Source organism: Macrobrachium rosenbergii, chromosome 25 (assembly GCF_040412425.1).
Source record: "Macrobrachium rosenbergii isolate ZJJX-2024 chromosome 25, ASM4041242v1, whole genome shotgun sequence".
In the NCBI taxonomy this organism is placed as follows: domain Eukaryota; kingdom Metazoa; phylum Arthropoda; class Malacostraca; order Decapoda; family Palaemonidae; genus Macrobrachium; species Macrobrachium rosenbergii.
The window spans coordinates 12520632-12542004 of record NC_089765.1 but is presented as its reverse complement, the minus strand read 5'-3'; the positions used below and the strand labels follow the sequence as shown (position 1 = coordinate 12542004).

At 39.7% G+C, this 21373-nt stretch overlaps 2 protein-coding genes across 2 annotated transcripts; one reads left to right on the top strand and one right to left on the bottom strand.

The window, feature by feature from the left end:
• Positions 1 to 4211: 4211 nt before the first annotated feature.
• LOC136852168 (neuronal pentraxin-2-like) lies at positions 4212 to 6351 on the bottom strand. Its single transcript, XM_067126610.1, has 5 exons — positions 6237 to 6351; positions 5932 to 6132; positions 5357 to 5566; positions 4814 to 4926; positions 4212 to 4430 (listed from the first exon to the last, which is right to left on the bottom strand). Exons 1-5 carry the CDS (start codon positions 6349 to 6351, stop codon positions 4212 to 4214), a joined length of 858 nt encoding a protein of 285 aa, XP_066982711.1.
• A 3830-nt stretch (positions 6352 to 10181) lies between these two features.
• Positions 10182 to 17157, top strand: LOC136852336 (uncharacterized). The gene is made up of 4 exons (XM_067126898.1): positions 10182 to 10553; positions 13348 to 13423; positions 14469 to 14732; positions 15250 to 17157. The coding sequence occupies exons 1-4, from the start codon at positions 10537 to 10539 to the stop codon at positions 15991 to 15993; spliced, it is 1101 nt and encodes a 366-aa protein (XP_066982999.1). The 5' UTR covers positions 10182 to 10536; the 3' UTR covers positions 15994 to 17157.
• Positions 17158 to 21373: the final 4216 nt, after the last annotated feature.

Below are 21373 nucleotides of genomic sequence, written 5' to 3'. Positions count from 1 at the left end.
GAGAGAGAGAGAGAGAGAGAGAGAGAGAGAGAGAGAGAGAGAGAGAGAGAGAGAGAGAGAGACTTATGTTCTTGGGTTTAAATCTATTGAGAAGAGAGAGAGAGAGAGAGAGAGAGAGAGAGAGAGAGAGAGAGAGAGAGAGAGAGAGAGAGAGAGAGAGAGACTTACATTCTTAGGTTTCAATCTGTTGAGAGAGAGAGAGAGCGAGAGAGAGAGAGAAAGGGTTAACCACAAAAGTTCACAACAACACATCCCTTCAGACGACTCACTTCATAGCCGACCCCCAGAAGGCAATGTTGAATATAATAAAGGTCACGGGCAGGGAGATTCGACCCCCCATCATGAGAAGCATGTGATTGGGCAGTACCCCGGGTCTTCTGTTGCCCGCGGCGCCCAGGTCATTGTGGTTGACTTGTGGGTAGCTGTTCTGACCAAGTTTTGGGTACTGATTGAGAGGTTCCGGGTCAGTACCCACCAGGCCGTTTTTGACAGACAGTGGTCTTTGGGGTTGGACCTGTCAATTGGGTGAATTAGGGGTCAGATTTATATATAAATATATATTACTACACTCAAGTGAGTAGGATTTTTTTTTGTATTTTTTATCATTCCATTCAGAACGACAGATACTGGAACACAATCACAAGTTGACAACACCAAATTAAATTCTAAAAACTGCTCTTTTGGTAAATCTCATTACCCCAACGGAACCTCCAGAGTCAAAAACTCACTCTCATAACGCCATTGGCCATTCCACTGTTGTTGTAGGCACTGGGATTCGACGCGTAGATGGAATATTCGACCAACATGTGGCACAAGACGATGGTGAAATTCAGGACGATGCACACGAAGAACCACACGTCAAGCATCTTTGAGTAAGAGGTCCTTGGGACGCTGGCTGACATCTGAGGAAATAGAAGGATCTATTAAGCCTCTGTTATATATAAGGAAAGGAATAAATTCAATATCTGGCGTGGGATATACTGCAGAATGACGTAGTGGCCCAGAAAAATGCTAAAAGTGAGAATTTCTTGTTATTCTCTGGCCTGATCTAGAGTCTGAATCCCCTCTTGCTGACATTGGTGACAAATTTCTCAACAGAACGCCAGGTAAGAGGCTACCTGTAATTAGTAAGAATTACTTATGTCTTTGTAAAAGTTACCTATGATTTGTTATAGTTACCTATGTCACAAATTCCTCAACAGGGCACCTTTTGTAAGAGGCTACCTGCTATTAGCAACAGTTACCTATGTCACAGATTTTTTAACAGAGTACCCTATTGAGAGGGTACCTGTAATTAGTGAGGTTACCTGTGTCACAGGTTTCTCAGAAGAACACGTTATGGAAGAGGGTACCTGTAATTAGTAGGAGTCACCTGTGTTACAGAGATCTCTACAGAACACCTTTGTAAGAGACTACCTCCAATTAATAAAAGTTACCTGTATGAACATGGACGACAGAATCAAGAGAGATGACAAGGAGACGAGAATCTTGGCTTGGAAGGTCGTGAATTTGAAGAAGAATGTTCCGTAGGCTATGATTACTATGAAGGTTGTTGGGAAGAAGACTGTCAGCATGTAGAAGCTATATTTCCTTGAGAGTCTCACGTCCACTTTCATTGTGGAGAACGGGTTTTCCTTCCCGCCTGTAAGGGACACCTTTCCTGTGAAAATATGGGCATTTTATGAAAGATGGGCACTTGTGATGAAAGGTATGTTATCATGTCTTAGAATAGAGATAGTATGAAATAGTATCTAGGATCTAGATGTATGCTAGGTTTATGGTCATTTAGTTGGTATAAAATATCTATTGTCTAGAAGTTCACTAGGACGTGAAATTGGTATAAAGAATCGTCCAGTACCTAGTCCTAGGAGTTCAAGAGGTCATTAAAGACGTTTAGAATATAGCTGTTGTACAAAATATAATCTGCAAATGCACAATGATAAGTTATCTTACCAACTATATATTCCATGAGATCAGTATTTCCAGAGTACTGTGCCTTCCCTTCCTGTAGAGCCACAAAGCTGGAGGAGGCTGAGATCAGTGTGAAATGAAGTGAACATACCTGCGGACAACGAGAATGAAAGAAGAGTTACAAGTCTTCACCATCTTATTTGTTCTTAAATACTTATCAGAGAACTAGAGCAATGAAGGATGTGGAGGAGAGCCTTACCTGTATGTCAAATGGAAACATCCCCAGGTTGAAATTGCAGCTGTATCTCGGGGTATAAATCTGTCTCATTTCCAGGCTGTTCTCTCCTCCAGAATATATGGACACTGAAAGTGATAATAGAGTAGTTTAGAATATTTATTTCGTTTTATATTGTTCTTTATGGTTATCTGTGTTCAGTTTATAATTTATATCATGGCTACAGTCCAGATAGTTCAGAGATTTTTATGGCGATCAGAATACCATTACATAAGGGGGTTCGAGTGTCAAATTCATGCTTAAACGTAAGCTGAACCTGAAATCACTTGTCAACACACCTTCTTCAGGTAGCTCCGGTGCCCCAATCGAAGGTGGTCCCTCTCTGATACATTCAATCATTGAATCCTCCCCTGCGTGAGCGATGATCTTGTCATGGGCGTTCTTGAACAAGACCTTTGGCGTCCAGATGGCATTGATGGTCTCCGGACTCAACAAATTGAGGATCCTGTCTTCCTTCAGATTCATGAAGTCGAGGCGTCTGTCCCTCCAGCTCAGCGTGACCTCAAAGCTGATGCCGAAGGTCTGGTCTTGCGTCACAATGGAGGAGAAGGACATGATGTTGATGGAGAACTTCACCGGGAGCGCTCGGTTGCTCCTGGGCGAGGGAGGGGGGATGTTCTTCTGGTACCCGGTAGGAATCTCCACCAGGGAGCACTTGGCCTCATCGCTGAAGTCCGGACAGTCTTCGCGCAGGTCACAGCGGAGGGATAGGTCTATGCAGGAGCCATCTGCGCAGGTGAACTGCCCGTCACCACACACTGACAGAGTCATGTTCACGACGTCCCCGTTCCTGAGACCACAGACATCGTAGCCCAGGGTCCAGGGTCTCTTGCCGAAGGGGTACTCGTCAGATCTTATTGGTGTCCATTTCGCTATGGCACCGGCCACCTGTATAAAATAAAAGTGAAAATACTTTTACTTTGTGCTATGCAGTGGTTCTTGTCTGCCTTCTGTGAGTCTCAAACAGGTATATTTTATACATGCATATGTCTACAGGTAATTATATCAAAGTATTCACAAACCTTGAGTGATTTCATAATCCAACTTGCAGCCTTGGGGTCATAGACGATCTCCGAATGGAAGTACCCAGAGAGAGCAGGTTTCCCGCCACTTTCACCCTGAAGAATGTACTGACGATTGAAAGGGGAGGTCTTGCAGACGCCGGGACCTCGCAAATACAGCGTCGAGCGGCGGGAAAACTCGCAAGGGACACAGAAGGAATAAGAATCGATGCAGGATACGTCTGACCATCGAGAGGGGAAGTCGCCATACAGCATCACCAGACAGTTTTCTGTATTTCCTCCATTAGGTGTTCCGCCACGCCATGGTCCTTCCCAGGCCACAGGGAGTCCAGTGGTTATGTATACCCATTCTCCCTCCTGCAGTGAGACAAGAAGGGCAAATAGCAACAAAGATTCTGCTTGAATTATATACATAATTGTATATTCATATAGGAATTCAAGGCTCAAGGGATTGGTTCATTCTATAGCTCTAGAATTTCTGTTGGCCTAGCACAGAGACAAGATACTGGGCTTTTTCTGGAAACCTTTGATACTAACCTTGATATTATCATGTGCTCCCAGCCACATGTAGGCAGACCCAACTCCTCCAGAGCAATATGGCGCTCTTGAAACTGTACCTTCGTATAGCCAGGTGTTTTCAGCTAGGGACACTGGAACAGTCAGGTTTCCGCCAACTGTCTGTTGTGGGTATGACAGATGCGAGAGAGACATTAAGGAAAGGATTTTGCTGTTGGTGCTTTCTGTACCAACCATGCTTCTCTCTGAGTGTGTACATTCAAGATTATTGCACTATTTATGGTCTGAGATGTTCAGTAATTTACCTAAAGCCTGGTTCAGATTAATAATGCTTGTTTTAAAGGTCCAGCTTTCAAGTTGTTTGTGAATTTCATAATGTTTTGCTTATAATAATCCTCATGAAACTAACAAGTGATGAAATTCATTCAAAACAAAATAACCACTTGAGAATCAAGAATAAAAACAAATTAACATAACTTTAGATAAGTGTATAAATTAATTACCTCACACAGGTGAATGGCATCAGGTAAAGTGAACCTATCAGGAAAGAAGGTCACACGTCTCGAAGTTGGGGCACACAGGATGTCCCTCGACCTTCCTGCCCAGGACACCTCTCCATAGAGCTGCCAAGACAGTCTAGACCAGCTCAGGGCATCGCCTTCTTCGTAAATTTCGCAGTTTGACAGCTGAAGATGCAGAAAAATACAGTAAATTATGTCCACATCAAAGGAAAAACCAAACTGCTTATATAGCCAGCAGTGGAAGATGATACATTGATAAAAATATTCTTCAAAGGTCAGTAAGTTGAAGTATGCTAGATTCATCAAGGTAATGTTATTATTTATTACATTGTGCCTCTCTGATCATATTGGCAAAGCTTAAATTGAGTAACAGAAAGCTGGTTCTTCATGAACATTGTCAGGTTTTGCAGATATAAGGAGGAAAAAACCAGAAAAAATAAATACCAGCTCAGAGCACCAATTTCCTCACAGATACAGCACTTGAACAGCTGTGGGGAAAAAGCATTTGCTGAGAACCAATGGTGTTAGGAGGTCTCATCTTTCCTTACCCTGGCGATGGAATCAGAGTTGAGAATGAATCTCCAAATGCTGATTTCGGTGATTTCTCCACTGTAGCTCTGGTCCTTCTGAAAGCCTCCGCCAACCACGTCTTGCTCTTGACCTGAGGGCATCGTGACAGAGACAGTTTTTAGCAAGAGAATCCTTAGATGACAGGTGAATTTTGTAGGCAGTTGGGGCAAAGAGCAGTCTCAAAAGGGGTGCTCTAGGGTATTTTCTAAAAGTTCCAAGTAAAGACCACTCTACAGTTTTTCTACATATCTAGCAAAAGCATTGTTAGATAACAAATGAATTTTGTAGCCAGTAGGAGCAAAGAACAGTCTCAAAAGGGTACTCTAGGGTCTTTTCTCAAAATTCCAAGTAAAGACCATGACTTGTTTCACTAGTCTAACAGTAAACATACAAAAGGTAGACTTATCACTCTACTTAGAACCTTCAAGAACATAAACCTTCTACAGTTTTTCTACATATTTTACCTTGAAATTAACCCATGACCTTTATATTTTCAAGTACAGCAACTCAGCAACGCTTACCAATAACAAGCACCCCTCCTCCTTTGATTTCTTTCAAGGGTTCTGGATACTGGCCATTGTCTGCAAGCTTGCCATCGAGGTACACCGCCCATTCGCTGCTGTCAGCATTCACAGTCAGGCAGAAGTGGGCCCAGTATCTGATTGGCGTGGTGAGATTGGAAGTGACCAGCTGCCCGTGGATGGCTACACGGAATTCGTTGACGAGGTGGTCTGGAAAACAGGAAGATACCATGTTGTGGTCAGGAATTTCTTTTATGAGGTGGGTCCGCAAGTGAGATATCTATGAAGTTTCAGTAAGTTACTAAATTACAGTTTGTTTGTGCCATTTCTGATGATTTTGAAAGACGGGAGGACTGGAAAACTGGAAAGAATCACATTGCGTCCAGGAGCTCATTCTATAAAGTGGGTCTGTGAGTGAAATATCTAAGAAGTTTTCATAAGTCACCAAATTTGTTTGTGTCATTTCTGATAATTTTGAAAGAAGGGCAAGTTGTTGAGAGAGAGAGAGAGAGAGAGAGAGAGAGAGAGAGAGAGAGAGAGAGAGAGAGAGAGAGAGAGGCGCTAGTAGTCCTCACCAATCCGGAACACATCGTCCTTAGAATCCAGAGCATAGGACAACAGCGTCGTCTCCTCCCTGAAACGGTACATCTGCATCCTGTAGCAGATGCTGAAGGATCTCACGTCGGGGAAGGAGGACGTGAGCCTGGCGTAGCTCCTGGAGGAAGGTTCTCCTGACTCCTGGAGGATTAGAACCCTGGAGGACGAGGGGCCGTTCCCTGTGGAGACGTGACGGAAAGAATTTCCATAAAAAACAGGGTTATATTGATGCTAGGTTTTTAATTTACCAAATAAAAACTAATGGAATTCTTCATTAACTCACCTCCTCTCTGCGTGGTGAACTGGGCGTAAACGTGGATGACGCACGTGAGGATGGTAATTATCGCCGTTCCGAGTATCATCTCGGGAATAGAGTTGAGTTTCTGATTCATCTTCATCTTGCCATTGGTGCAAATGAGTCTGGAATGGAGAGGGTGGAAAATTCAGTAAATATACGTGTATGTACATATACCATTTATATATAAACATCCATGATAAACATTTCAAAGCACAAAGGAATCAATATAAACTCTTAATTTTTCTAGAGAAAGTTTACAAGGTTCGGTAACAATGTTTCTTTGATACTCGCGCGCGTAAAAAAAAGTGTCATGGCGCCGGTATCAATTTCAGCCAAATCTATGTAACACATCTCTATGGAGAGAGAGAGAGAGAGAGAGAGAGAGAGAGAGAGAGGTGATAACAACACTAACCTTGAGAGAGAGAGAGAGAGAGAAAGAGAGAGAGAGAGAGATAGCTCCCCTCCCCAACCTGGGAGATGAGTCAACCCGCCCCATGAAGTCGTTCACATCTGAACGCTTTTGCCATTCCTTGTCCTTGAGAACATATTTCAACGCCCATGAGGAGATATTTTGGCGGAATTTGGCCCTTGTGGGCGCGTTAATCCGCTGATAATTAACCATTTCTTTAATAATTAAATATAATTAATTCGTTCTTTACCTGGGAAATTTCTAAATCGGTGGCTCAAATAAAGAATTAGGCTGACAGGTATAGACCTATATCAAACGCAAACAGCGTTTGCTAGTTGTGACAATTTTAGTCTTATTCTCGTCGAGATTCAGAAGCTTTCTAGAACTTTAAAAGCCTCTAGAAAGCTTGTAAGTCATCCTAGAACACTGTAGGATAATGCGAGGATGTTCTAGAATACTATAGGAATTTCTAGTATGTTTTAAATATACTATAATTTCATTTAATAATTATTGAAACAAATTATAAGTATTCCGATTGAGAGCATTGCTGTACGATGGGATTCAGGCTATTGGTTATTGAAATATACTATTATTATTATTATTATTATTATTAGTATGATCATTCTTTTGATTATTATTATTATACACATATTCCTTATATAAAAACAGGTTCGATTCCTAGTCAGGGCAGGGCCATTTATCAAGTGAATTAGATAAAAAGATAAGTGACAAACTGCCATACATACATACATACATACAGAAAGACCTTCAGTCGGGACTGAAACATTCAAATACAGGTGAACAGAGAACTAATTAACCTGTAGCAGGTGAGGTTGACATAACCTCCAAAGCAAAGGTTGCTCGAGAATTCAAGGAGAACAATATTGCCATCACCTGATGCCTTTTTGTTAGTGAGGCATGTTTGAACTGCGCTCTTGAGAGAGAGAGAGAGAGAGAGAGAGACAGAGACAGAGAGAGAGACACACACACACACACAGAGAGAGAGAGAGAGAGAGAGAGAATATATGTTCCCAGGAAGCTCCTCTTGGACCACAGGATTCACTGATACATGACAAAACCGACGCCCAAATGCAATCAATTTTTTCCACTGCGAAGAAAGAGAGAGTTGTGTTTGCGTCAACTTAATCCCCCAAGAAACGGAAAAGAATGTTAAACCAAAGTTATTTATGTCTAGTTTTCGTTACGCTATAAAAGACACCTCCAACAAGCTGCGTAAATGTTCGCGGTTGTTACGACGAACGGAAGCCATTTCTGTCTGGCTGAGCGAGAAGGGAATGATGATGATGACTTTAAGGAACTTATTCCTGAATGAAAAGTCATCTTCGGCCAAACTGCAGCGGCGGAAATCAACACTCAATTCTCGTCCCAAGCTTAAATGGGATAATAAGCTCGTCCCAAGCCCCACTGAAGCCGACCTTTCACGAAAATTGCGGCAATATTTTGATTTCAGAGCATCGGCCTAGAGAAATGGCCCCTGAAAGATGTATCCCCAAGACTATTGAACACCTATACATCATCCGTGTGATCATGGTTTATTAAATAAAACAGTGTTTTAAGGGTTTTCAACATTGTTTTTCAATATTAAGTCAACAGGAACTCGTTCGAATTGGCAGTCATGGTCACTCTACTGGAAACTAACGAGACCAGGTGTGTCTGACTCTCCCGGGATATGTAGACTCATTTGTTTGTTTACTAATGTTTTTTCTCGGTGTAAATCATCAATAAACACCAAACAATTTAAAATGTAGCTCTCTCATGATAATGAAAATGGCCCAATTGCTTTTCATAGAGTTAAAGACTTGACGAGACACCCATTATATAAAGTTTTGCCAACATTGAAAAGACTGTGAGATGGGGTTTAAACCTTTGTTATCAGCCTACCAAAACAGGTTGTTTTTATACCGTGAACTGCATGTGCGCGGCTCAGGCGGTTATATCAGGTCATAATCTTGAGTTATCACGTTGCCATTTCATTAATTAATGGTTGCAATTTCAAAATTGTGGCCATTTTCCAAGGCGGATGTCATTTGGCTCGAAAAAATTTCCCTAGACCGACGGACGCACATATGATTTGCTGCTGAGATTTTTTTTATTTGTTTTATATCTTTTTCTCTAATTCTCTAATTCTCTAATTCTCTAATTCTCTAATTCTCTAACTCAGAACAAGGAACAGAGACGAAAGGAACGGTTGTTTTCATAATATATTCATAAAATTCAAGCTGTCATTTCCGAAGTTCGTCTTATAGGTCACTCGTTTATCCAGTCACTCCCAGCAGAAGAAGAAGAAGAATGTTTGTTATGACAATGCTTGCAGTGCTTTCTGACCTGCATTCATGCTCTTATGCTTTATGACCTGTATTTTAGTGCTTGTAGTTCTTTATGACCTGTATTCATGCTTTCAGAATATTAGCCTAGTTTACTTAAATAAATGCTATTTCATTTATCATTTTATCTTAAAAGGACAAGAATATCTTCAATCTTTTGGGCCTATCACGCCCTTAAAATTGACTGCTAGTGAGAGGTTATCCCATATTTTATTAATTTAATAACGATTATGATAATAAACAGGACATATCAGAAAAAACCCTCTGTAGGCCTAGACTAGGCCTAGTGAATCACAGGTCAGCGTTCAAATATAGAAAATGGTTGGTCTTGTCAGAGCGTCATACGTTCAATATACTCATTTACGCGTATATTCATACACCATGTACACTAGTGTGTAATTACACGCGCTCTTTTAAATGTATACGATACAGATCACGCCTTGATAACGCTAAAATTATCAAGAATGTGTGATCAGTACAAGGAATTTAAAGATCACTTACACTGCGCTTGTTTGTGCTACTGACAAAAGTAGATTTGATCTGATCTCGCGGTTTTTGACCACGTGTCCGATTACGATAGATCCCTGGACGATGTTATAAAAATTGCAGTTTTTACTCACAGAGAGAGAGAGAGAGAGAGAGAGAGAGAGAGAGAGAGAGAGAGAGAGAGAGAGAGAGAGAGAGAGTCCGCCCGAGATGTCGAGATGCACTTATAGTTCAGAGCCCTGGACGTTGTTGTTATAAAAATTGCAGTTATTTTACTGAGAGAGAGAGAGAGAGAGAGAGAGAGAGAGAGAGAGAGACAGACAGACAGACAGAGAGAGAGACAGAGAGAGAGAGAGTTGGCCCAAGATATGGAGATAAACCAATTCTCGCTTGATAAGAAAGGAATGCTTTCCTCAGAAAACGAATCATCTCGAAGATAAAGTTTGAATATATAAAAATCGACCACATTCAGTTAGTTATTGATAAAGGTGAGTTGAAAGGAATTATATACATTTATTGCATTATTGAATTCCCTAATCATTCAATTTGTTAAAGGCGTATATTTCAAAAGAGAGACTTCGACAATTAGTTTCTTGACGGAAAGCGAACTTATCGTCATCCACCACAAAGACATATCTGCAAATACCAACCCAACCCAGCCCGCCCCGGCCGATGACAAATCTTATGGGCGTGTTTGTGTGTGCGCGCGCGTGTGCGTGCGTGTATGTGTGTGTATATGCATCTGCGAGTTGCCAGCTCGTCGCATCGCCGGTAGAAAACGTGAATAGGAGAAGGAAAACCTCAAGAGAGAGAGAGAGAGAGGGAGGGAGAGAGATAGTCAGAGAGCAGTAACCCGGTTGCAACTAGCCTAGAAGCTGTGCTGCGCGGAGCCTGCAAGTGATCTCGCTCCAAAGCTTCTTTCCTACTATCCCCCCTGGATTCACGTGACGACTTGGGCAGGCTACGGACACCATTATAAGCGAGGTGGGGATTCACTGGTGGAGAAAACTCGCCGACAGGTTGATTGGAAAGGTGTATAAACGCCATGGATAGTTACCAAAGGTGAGACGGCTTGTTGTGTTCAGTAGGCTACCATGTTCTGTTGAAGAAGGTTGGGCTGCCTTGGGGAAAAAAATATAGAGGGCTTTTTTTTTTTTGGGGGGGGAAGGGGGCGTTGAGGACCCAACCCACTTCCTAAAAATAGAACTCCTACCCCGCCCCCCCTTCTCTGTTTGGAAATCATTGGAAGTTCCTGAAGAGTTTGTAAATATTTATTTTAACTTGTACCGGGTTTGTGTGTTGATGTTTTTAGGTGAGGTTCTGGTACCCTAAGAGAGAGAGAGAGAGAGAGAGAGAGAGAGAGAGAGAGAGAGAGAGAGAGGGACAGTAGCCCGTATGACTCATAATCACAGAGTACCTCGTTGTATCCGACATTACTCAACGTTCGGGCAAGGAAACTGTTTTTTCCTAATGATTTGCCATTTTGTAACGATAATTCAGTTAAGGATTTCAAAGCAGGGTATAGTTTTCACGATTTTGTATATTGCATTTTTATAACGAATGTATTCAGATAATTTAACTCGTAATGTTAAAAAAGGACATTTTAACTGATATAATGACTTGTCATTGTTACTTTTTTCCATTTAATTCTTGTCAAATTGTGTACTGTATGTGTGTATGTGTATGTGTATGTTCTTGTTTGTGTTTGCAAGCATGCGTAATATATATATATATATATATATATATATATATATATATATATTATATATATATATAATTTATAAAATTTTGGCTACGAAGCCACGCCCTAGGGCACTCCCGGCCCTTTTGGGCGCATGTAGTTAGGTGCCGAAGGGGCGTTGCTACAACCCTTTTAGTAATGCCTACAGTGCACCGCGTGAGGCGCACTGACGGCGCTACCCTCCTACAGGAAGGCAGATTTATGATATGACGTCAGGTAATCTATATTAATTTATTCTTTTTTTATATAATGATTGATATATTTCCTTTTGTGTAACATTGTGTTTGAAGTTTGTGACTCTCGAGAGGAGGGAAGGTCATGAACAGGTCAAAGTTCAAAGTTTGCTTTGAAAAATGAAGGAAGTTTGACTTTTGAAGTTTGGTCAACCTTGGTGAAGTCATTCAGTATATTATCATTATCAGAAGTTTAAAATATAATGGTGATTTCATTGTAAATATGTGTAATAAGTTTGGCTTTTGACAAGGTATAAAGGTAATGACCTGATAATTATTTTATTTCAGGTTTGACCCTGAAAAGTCAAAGTTCAAGGTCACATATTTTTAATTTTGAAAATGCTTCAAGCAATATGTTAACGATTTATGACCCATGGGGGCAAAAGTTCAAAGTTCACAGAAGGTCATAGATTTTTGGTTGGTACATCATTGTAGAAAAACACTTCATATTTCATCATTATAACAGTGAAAATATAATGACAAGACCATGATATTGTATGGCTGGTAAATCATTGCAGAAAACACTTCATATTTCATTACTATAACAATGAAAATGTAATGACAAGACTATATTCCATCATTATAACAATGAAAATATAATGACAAGACCATAATATTTTTATAGATGCTGCATTATTATAGAAAAATACTTCATGTATTATCATTATAACAATGAAAATATAATTATTGTAGAAAAACACTTGATATCTTATCATTATAACAATAAAAATTTAATATATTTAAAACACTCCATATTTATCATTATAACAAAGAAAATATAATGACAGGTCTATGATATTTGATGGCTGCTATATTATTTTAGAAAAATAGTTCATATTTCATCAGTGTAACAATGAAAATATAATGACAAGTCCACGATGATAAATGAACTCATTAACCCATTTTTTTACTAGTCATGTTTTATGGCTGATAAATCATTGTCGAAAAACGCTTCATATTCCATCATTGTAACAATTAAAATATAATGACAAGTCCATGATGATAAATGAACTCATTAACCCATTTTTTTTTACTAGTCAGGTTTAAGAGTTGCAACAATATTAACGAGATTCTACATTAGACAGTTGTGTGTTCCTGTTTGGTTAAAGATTAGCATTCAGGACGTGTGCTGCTTTCTCTCTCTCTCTCTTTCTCTCTCTCTTCTGTCTTTCTCTCTTTCCTTTCTCTCTCTCTCTCTCTCTCTCTCTCTCTCTCTCTCTCTCTCTTTCCTTTCTCTCTCTCTCTGTCTCTCTCTCTCTCTCTCTTCTGTCTTTCTCTCTTTCCTTTCTCTCTCTCTCTGTCTCTCTCTCTCTCTCTCTTCTGTCTTTCTCTCTATCTTTCCTCTCTCTCTCTCTCTCTCTCTCTTCTGTCTTTCTCTCTATCTTTCCTCTCTCTCTCTCTCTCTCTCTCTTCTGTCTTTCTCTCTCTCTCTCTCTCTCTCTCTCTCTCTCTCTCTCTCTATCTTTCCTCTCTCTCTCTCTCTCTCTCTGTCTTCCCCTTCTCTCTCTCAATCTGTCTCTCTCTATCTTCGTCTCTTAAACTCTCTTCCTACCTTAATATGTCTCTCTCTCTCTCTCTCTCTCTCTCTCTCTCTCTCTCTCTCTCTCTCTCTCTGTATTTCTTCTCCCACTCTCTCTGCCTGCCTTTCCTTTCTCTCTCTCTCTCTGTCTCTCTCTGTCTCTCTCTCTCTCCCTCAATCTTTCTCTCTCTCTCCCCTTCAATCTTTCTCACTCTCAATCTCTACATACATATACATATATATAAATATATATATGCATTATATAATATATATATATATATATATATATATATATATATATATATATATATATATATATATATATATATATATATATATATATGAGATGAAGTTCTAATTCAGGTACCAGCTGGAAATACTTCCGGTGGAGAACGAGTGTTACGAATGTAGCGACGACGACCGCCCCACTTTACCTGTCGTGAGTTCATTCAATTAATATTTGTCACCTGTCGATCAGTCGGACTGACGGGCTCATTCTAGTACCTCAGTGGACTCGTGTCTTGTCTATGTTTGTGTTTGTGTTTGTGTCTGTGTGTATGTTTGTGTAAGGTGTAATTTTGAAAGAAGAATTCATATAGAGCCAAAAAAAGTCAAAGAATTTTTTTCAGGTGGGAAGTAAGGTTTAGCGGAGGTTCAGTAAAAGTAGAAAGAAAGAACTTGTTCGATGCAAAAGACGTTTTAGGGTACTTGAGGAGTCATCTTTGTAGAAATAAGTAAAAAAATGCTCTGAAGTTTCTTCGGCGCAATCGAGTTTTCCGTACAGCCGCTGCGGCTTATAATCAAGGCCGCCGAAAACAGATCTATCTTTCGGTGGTCTCGGTATGATGCTGTATGAGTCGCGGCTCGTGAAACTTTAACCACGGCCCGGTAGTGACCTGTCATATATTGTTGCTAGAAGTACAGTTATGGGTAACTTTAATCTTAAATAAAATAAAAACTACTGAGGCTAGAGGGCTGCAATTTGGTATGTTTGACGATTGGAGGGTGGATGATCAACATACCAATTTGCAGCCCTCTAGCCTCAGTAGTTTTTAAGATTTGAGGGCGGACAGAAAAAGTGTTAAGTGAATCAGTTTTAGGCATCTTAAAGGAATTATCAGTAAGATTTAAAATAAGTAAAAAAAAAAAAAACAAGGCTTTTTAAGTAGAATATAAGTTAAGTTTTAGGATGCTTCAGACGAGATATTACTGAGCATTTATTGATTTTTTTTTTGTCTCATTTGCTGTGAGGTTTATGACAGACCAGGTGCAAGAGAGAGAGAGAGAGAGAGAGAGAGAGAGAGAGAGAGAGAGAGAGAGAGAGAGAGAGAGAATCAAATGCCTCGCAAACACTGCACGAGAGAGAGAGAGAGTCCAGTGCATTGCAAAAACTGCACAAGAGAGAGAGAGAGAGAGAGAAAGCTACCACTACAAACTCCCCCCCCCCTCCCACCTCACCCCCTCACCCACTCTTCCTTCTTCAGGAAGTTCTCGAAGCAGTCGACCAAGGGAACGCAGCCGTGATCCAAGACTACTTGAACAGGGACGGAAGCGTGAACGCCCTTCAGGAGGAAGAGAGCCTGCTCTCGAGGGCGTGCGCCCTCGGGAAGGTGGAGATCGTCAGGTTGCTCCTTCAGTGCCCTGACGTCCACCTGAACGTGAAATTCGAAGGGGCCACGCCCTTGAGTCGAGCCGCCCGCAGTGGCCATGTAGAGTGTGTGAAGACTCTCATTGATGCTACTGTCGCTGTGAGTTTTGGAAATTTGATTTTGTTTTAAAGTTTTATTTGATTTCGCTTGATATTTGTCCTGTCTTCTTCTTCTTCTTCTTCTTCTTCTTCTTCTTCTTCTTCTTCTGGAGTTCCCAAGGACTGATTTATAGCTCCTTATATCTTCCTTCAGACTGTTATTATTATTATTATTATTATTATTATTATTATTATTATTATTATTATTATTATTATTATTATTATTATTACAAAATGTATTTTTGTATTGTCTCTACTTTATATATTCGTGTATATGGCCCTGAGGTGAGATAACGGATATTATTATTATTATTATTATTATTATTATTATTATTATTATTATTATTATTATTATTATTATTATTATTATTAATGTCACAACTAGGAAGCCTGTTTACCTGCTCGTAATCTAAATTTGTGACGCCAGTTTTAGCAGCCACAATCAATCAGTCAACCATAATTGTAATATGTCAGTTAAAAATTCTTGTAATTCTTAAAAATTCCTCCTTTCATTGCAGTGCAACATTCAGCTGGACGGCAGCTGGAAAGCCATCAGCAAGTGCCTGAAGACACAACCCCAGCTGCACCCACGCTCAGCTGCCCACATCCTCAGAGGGGCGTCCAGCAAAGGCCACTGGGACGTCCTCCGGCTGCTCCTGGAAACCGAACACCACTTCGTCAGGGAGGACCTGTACCCTCTGACCCTAGCCGCCGTCAGCCAGAACCAGTGGGACGTCATCTACAGCGTCTTCAGGAGACACTTCTACGGGAAGGCGCAGCTCATCAACGAGGTCTTCGCCGTCACCGTCAACATGAGGAGTTGGGAGAAGATGGAGAAGGTCCTCCGCTTCATAGACGGCGACTGGAAGTTCGATATCGCCTTCGTCAAAGCCGCCCTGGCAGGAAACGCCCCAGAGGCTAAACGGCTGCTAGCAGAGGGGCGTTACGACACGCCTACCTTAAACGGGAACCTCTTGGTCTCAGCTGCCGCCGGCGTGGAAGACGAGGTAGCCAGCCTCCTGATGACCGTCAAGAATACCTACACGAAGAAGACCTACTCCAACGCCCTGTTTCTGGCCGCGCTTGCGCACTGCGCGGAGATCGTTCCGAAGCTTCTCCACAACGAGGAGACTTCCTACGCCCTCAGCGACCTGCACCAGGCGAATGAGGTCCTCATTCGGCTCCCGAGGTACGAGAAACGGGATGGGTTCCTTGTGGCTTACTTCGGCGAGTATCTGAAGAAGTTGGACAGAGTTCTATGACTGACGTTTCGGAAATACTCGTAGGTTTAGAACTGCGGCTGAGTAGGACAAAGTACTTTTTCAACTGCTGAGTAAGATAAGGTACCTTTTCAACAGCTGAGTAAGATAAGGTACCTTTTCAAGTGCTGAGTAAGATAAGGTACTTTTTCAACTGCTGAGTAAGACAAGGTACCTTTTCAACTGCTGAATAAGATAAGGTACTTTTTCAACTGCTGAGTAAGATAAAGTACCTTTTCAACTGCTGAGTAAGATAAGGTACCTTTTCAACTGCTGAGCAGGATAAGGCACTTTTTCAACTGCTAAGTTGGACAAAGTACTTTTTCAACTGCTGAATAAGACAAGGTACCTTTTCAACTGCTGAGTAAGATAAGGTACTTTTTCAACCGCTGAGTAAGACATTATATTTTTCAACTGCTGAGTAAGACAATGTATTTTTTCAACTTCTGAGTAAGATAAGGTACTTTTTCAACTGCTGAGTAAGACAAGGTACCTTTTCAACTGCTGAGTAAGGCAAGGTACTTTTTAAACTGCTGAGTAAGACAATATATTTTTCAGCTGCTGAGTAAGACAATATACTTTTTCAACTGCTGAGTAAGACAATATATTTTTCAACTGCTGAGTAAGACTATATACTTTTTCAACTGCTGAATAAGACAAGGTACTTTTTAAACTGCTGAGTAAGACAATATATTTTTCAACTGCTGAGTAAGACAATATACTTTCTCAACTGCTGAGTAAGATAAGGTACTTTTTTCAACTGCTTAGTAAGACAAGGTACTTTTTCAACTGCTGAGTAAGACAATATACTTTTTCAACTGCTGAGTAAGACAATATACTTTTTCAACTGCTGAGCAAGACAAGGTACTTTTTCAACTGCTGAGTAAGATAAGGTACTTTTTCAACTGCTGAGCAAGACAAGGTACTTTTTCAGCTGCTGAGTAAGACAATATACTTTCTCAACTGCTGAGTAAGACAATATATTTTTCAACTGCTGAGTAAGACAAGGTACTTTTTTCAACTGCTGAGTAAGATAAGGTACTTTTTAAATTGCTGAATAGGTTAAGGTACTTATTAAGGGCCAGATTGGGCATTTGATTTATATAAAAAGCTCTTTGTGATAACTTGAATATTACTATTGTCTATTAAAGACACTGGGACAACCAATTCATCTTTTAACTCGTCCTCCTCCTCAAGTATTTAACTTAGTTAAATAAAGGTATTGTGTTAAATTTGTTAATTTTTAATGAGTAGATAGAAAGTCACTTTTGACCAGTTTTGACCACCTAATAGACTAATCATATTTTTTGTATCAATATTTCTAGATAGATATTCGTTTAGATAGCTTTTTTATGTTTGGTAAGTTTGTCCTTATATAAGAAATAGGAGATTATTTAGGCAATAAGCAGATCTTTATTCTGAAAATTAGTTTTATTGTGTATAATTATTTTTCAGTCTTTGTATATATATATATATATATATATATATATATATATATATATATATATATATATATATATATATATATATATATATCCCTGTAGCTTCAGTTTTGAGAAACCAGATCAGGTTAAACCCCCTCCGTGACAGGACAACAAAATGCTACCATTTCTTTACCTGCTGGCCAGTCACGCGACCTCTCTCTCTCTCTCTCTCTCTCTCTCTCTCTCTCTCTCTCTCTCTCTCTCTCTCTCTCTCGTCAGTGGAATCTGACAGTTTTTTTTTTTCTTTTTTTTTTTTGCTTTAAACTCACGTTCCTGACCTGTCAATCTACTTCCGTGGGTCTGGAAATGCTTTTGTGATAGTTTGAAATCTTTGTTTGGTAAGCAGTCTGGGTGGGGTTGTTTTTGTAGAGTTCAATAAGATTAAAATGTTGAATGTTCTTGGAACTAAGGATCAGGTAATGCAGGCTGGAGTTGTTGTTTTAGGGTATTTTAAGAAGAAATTGTTGAATGTCCATCGACCTAAGGATCATGTATTCCTTGTTTTAGATGAATCTTAAACACTTGAGTATTCTGAATGTTGTGGAATAACTTTTAAAATTGGAAATATACAAGACCTTTCCCTTAAGCATGTTCAAATGAATTCCAAAGAAGATTTTCCATGAAGCTTAATTTTGTTATTCGTTGGCACTAAGGATCAAGTATTCCTTATTCAACATGGACTGCAAACGATTGAGTATTCCGAATGTTGTGGAATAAATTTCAGAGCAGGAAGGCTACAGGACCTTTCTACCAAGTCTTCCCAAATCAAGTCCCAAAGAAGATTTTTCATAAATCTTAATTTTGTCTGTGAAATTGAGACATTTGGGATTAATCTAATTTTATAATAGTTATATTGCATTTTTAGTATCTCTAAATATATTCTTCATTTGCATATTGCCTGCCTGACATTCCTGTAGAATAACAAAAAGGAAGTATACGCATGTATATCCCAAGAGCATACTGTATTTATGCATGGAATAACTTCACACGCACAAAAAAAAAATAATAAATATAAACGCACATTTACCACAAAAGCGAGATTGACACCCTTAAAAACAGACGATGCCTATGTTCATCTAAGTATTTATATGGTACCTGGTGGTCAATCGACTGCAGCTTAGAAGGGGTAAAGGGCAGCGAAGGACAAACACGCCCTCATACCCAAATTCCTGCAGAGAATCTGAAGAAGAAGAAGACGAAGAAGAATAACGTCACTTCCTGTACTTAAGAATCCTTGGTATGCCGCTTCGAATATTCTGCTATGTGAGGAACTATTGCTATCATTTGATTTGTTACTCTCCCTGTGACGTTGCAGAAGGACAGAAGGGGGTTCCTTTGGGAACTATTCTGTCGGAATCCTAGAGTTCCTGCATTCTAGAGGAACGATTTTAAAGAATAGGGTGATATTGAGTAGGAATTGTGTAAAAGTTACAAGCGCTGAAATTCAAATCAACTGGAAGGTTGACATATACGATTAAAAAGTGTATAAATCATTCGTAAGCGTACAAAAAATAGATGAGTGGTAATTGCATAATTATATAATGAATAACAAGTGCCAAATGGGTTATTAGATATAAATAGCACTCAATTTTGTCCAGTTACAAGCCAAGTCGATTGGAAGGTTGTCATGTGGTTAAAATTCCTATAAAATATTCATAAGTGTACAAAAACTAGACGAATGATAAATGCGTCCTTATATAATGAAGAACAAGTGCCCAACGGGTTATTGGATATAAATAGGACTTAATTTTGTCCAATCACAAGCCCAAGTCAAAAGTTACATCATGAAGAAGGCATTAGAAACGAAAGGTTTAAGACTTATAGAGAGAGTAAAAAGTAAGTATACCTTAGTTTTACCAGACCACTGAGCTGATTGACAGCTCTCCTAGGGCTGCGAGAGAGAGAGAGAGAGAGAGAGAGAGAGAGAGAGAGAGAGAGAGAGAGAGAGAGAGAGAGAGAGAGAGAGGTTATCTACTCGTAGACCAACGTTAGTAGGATAATAACATACAGTAAGCATGAGTTAAGATATGGTATGCTGAGAGAGAGAGAGAGAGAGAGAGAGAGAGAGAGAGAGAGAGAGAGAGAGAGTTGGGAAACAGAACTTTTGGTACAACAAAACTGTTAATATTCCAATAATTCATGATGAATGAGAGAGAGAGAGAGAGAGAGAGAGAGAGAGAGAGAGAGAGAGAGAGAGAGAGACAGAAAATGGTTTGGGAAGTATAACTTTTGGCATAACAAAGCTGATACTATTCCAATAATTTATGATAAAGGATAGATAGATAGATAGATAGGCAGAAAGAATGAGAGAGAGAGAGAGAGAGAGAGAGAGAGAGAGAGAGAGGAACTGAGTTGGTACATTTAACTCTTGGTATAACGAAGCTGTTACTACCCCAATAATTTATGATAAAAGAGAGAGAGAGAGAGAGAGAGAGAATTAGAGATACAACTTCTGGTATAACATTTGATGCTATCCCAATAATTTATAATAAAAGAGAGAGAGAGAGAGAGAGAGAGAGGAATGAAACCCCAAGACGAACATCATTCAACATCGCGTGTCCCGTCCATCTGTCATTCAGGAGGACCGCTGATGAATCACTCATGTTTTAAATCCCTAATCGTCCAGTCTCGTTTTGGGTGAAATAAAAAAAGGTCCTCTTTATAGGACCCCCGAATTATGCTAAAAAAAAAAATGGGGGAGGGGTCCTCTTTATAGGGGTTTATAAAGGGGCGTGAGTACCAGATCTTTGACCCCCGAATTATATAAAGCAGGCTTCGGATCGTTGCGTGACCTCTTAAAAGGTCTTCCTTGGCAGATTCTTCTTTTTTGTTTTTAGATTTTTTTGGAGGGGTAGTGTTTAGGTCCTAATTGTCTTTTGATCCTAATCTCCTGATGGATATGTTAATGAATTCCTTCTACGCACTCATGCGCGCACGCGCGCACGGAGGCACCTTCCTCTCTCTCTCTCTCTCTCTCTCTCTCTCTCTCTCTCTCTCTCTCTCTCTCTCTCTCTCTCTCAATTTCTATCTCCCTCTCTCCCTCTCTCTCTCTCTCTCTCTCTCTCTCTCTCTCTCTCATTCTCACTCTTTCTCTGTCTGTCTATCTCTCTCTCTCTCTCTCTCTCTCTCTCTCTCTCTCTCTCTCTCTCTCTCAGCCAGTGGGGATATTCCTTGCAATCGTGAGCTAGCTTCTTGGGCACTTAGAAGTTTCTCTCTCTTTCTCTCTCTCTCTCCCTCAATCTCTGTCTGTCTGTCTCTCTCGCTCTCTTTCTCTCTCTCTCTCTCTCCCAAACAGTAGGGATATTTCTTGCAATCGTTAGCTAGCTTCTTGGTCACGTAGAATCTTTTGTGCTTGTAAAAAAAAAAAGTCTGCTTAAATCAGTTCATTTACAGTTTGTGTGTGTGTGTGTGTGTGTGTGTGTAAGCATTAATCTTATTTGTCATATAAACTCTGAGATAAAATGGAATTAGATAAAGTAATTTAAAAGATCCCAAACATTCTTATTCTGAAAGAGATATCTTCACATACTTAGAGGGAAATTGTGATGTTATATAAAGTCTATACACTTCTTCTCTTATACTTGCTAAACACTTATGACCTCCATCAAAAGAATGATTAAATATATGCTGTTTTTTTATGTGAGATAACGTTACTTTACCTGTAAACTAATTAATTTTAATGTAAATGAGTAAAACAAACTTACAGAATGCTGGCATATTCAGTTTTCAAAACATATTCAAGAACATATGAATATATAAGTCAAACGATATACTGATACCTGTTCACGTGAGAATCTACTACCAGTTGACATGACATTAAATTTGAAAAATAATTATCTATTGCAGTTAGTAGTTTCTCGTCCTAGTTAATTGCTTTTTCACTGACATCTTTCTCAGTC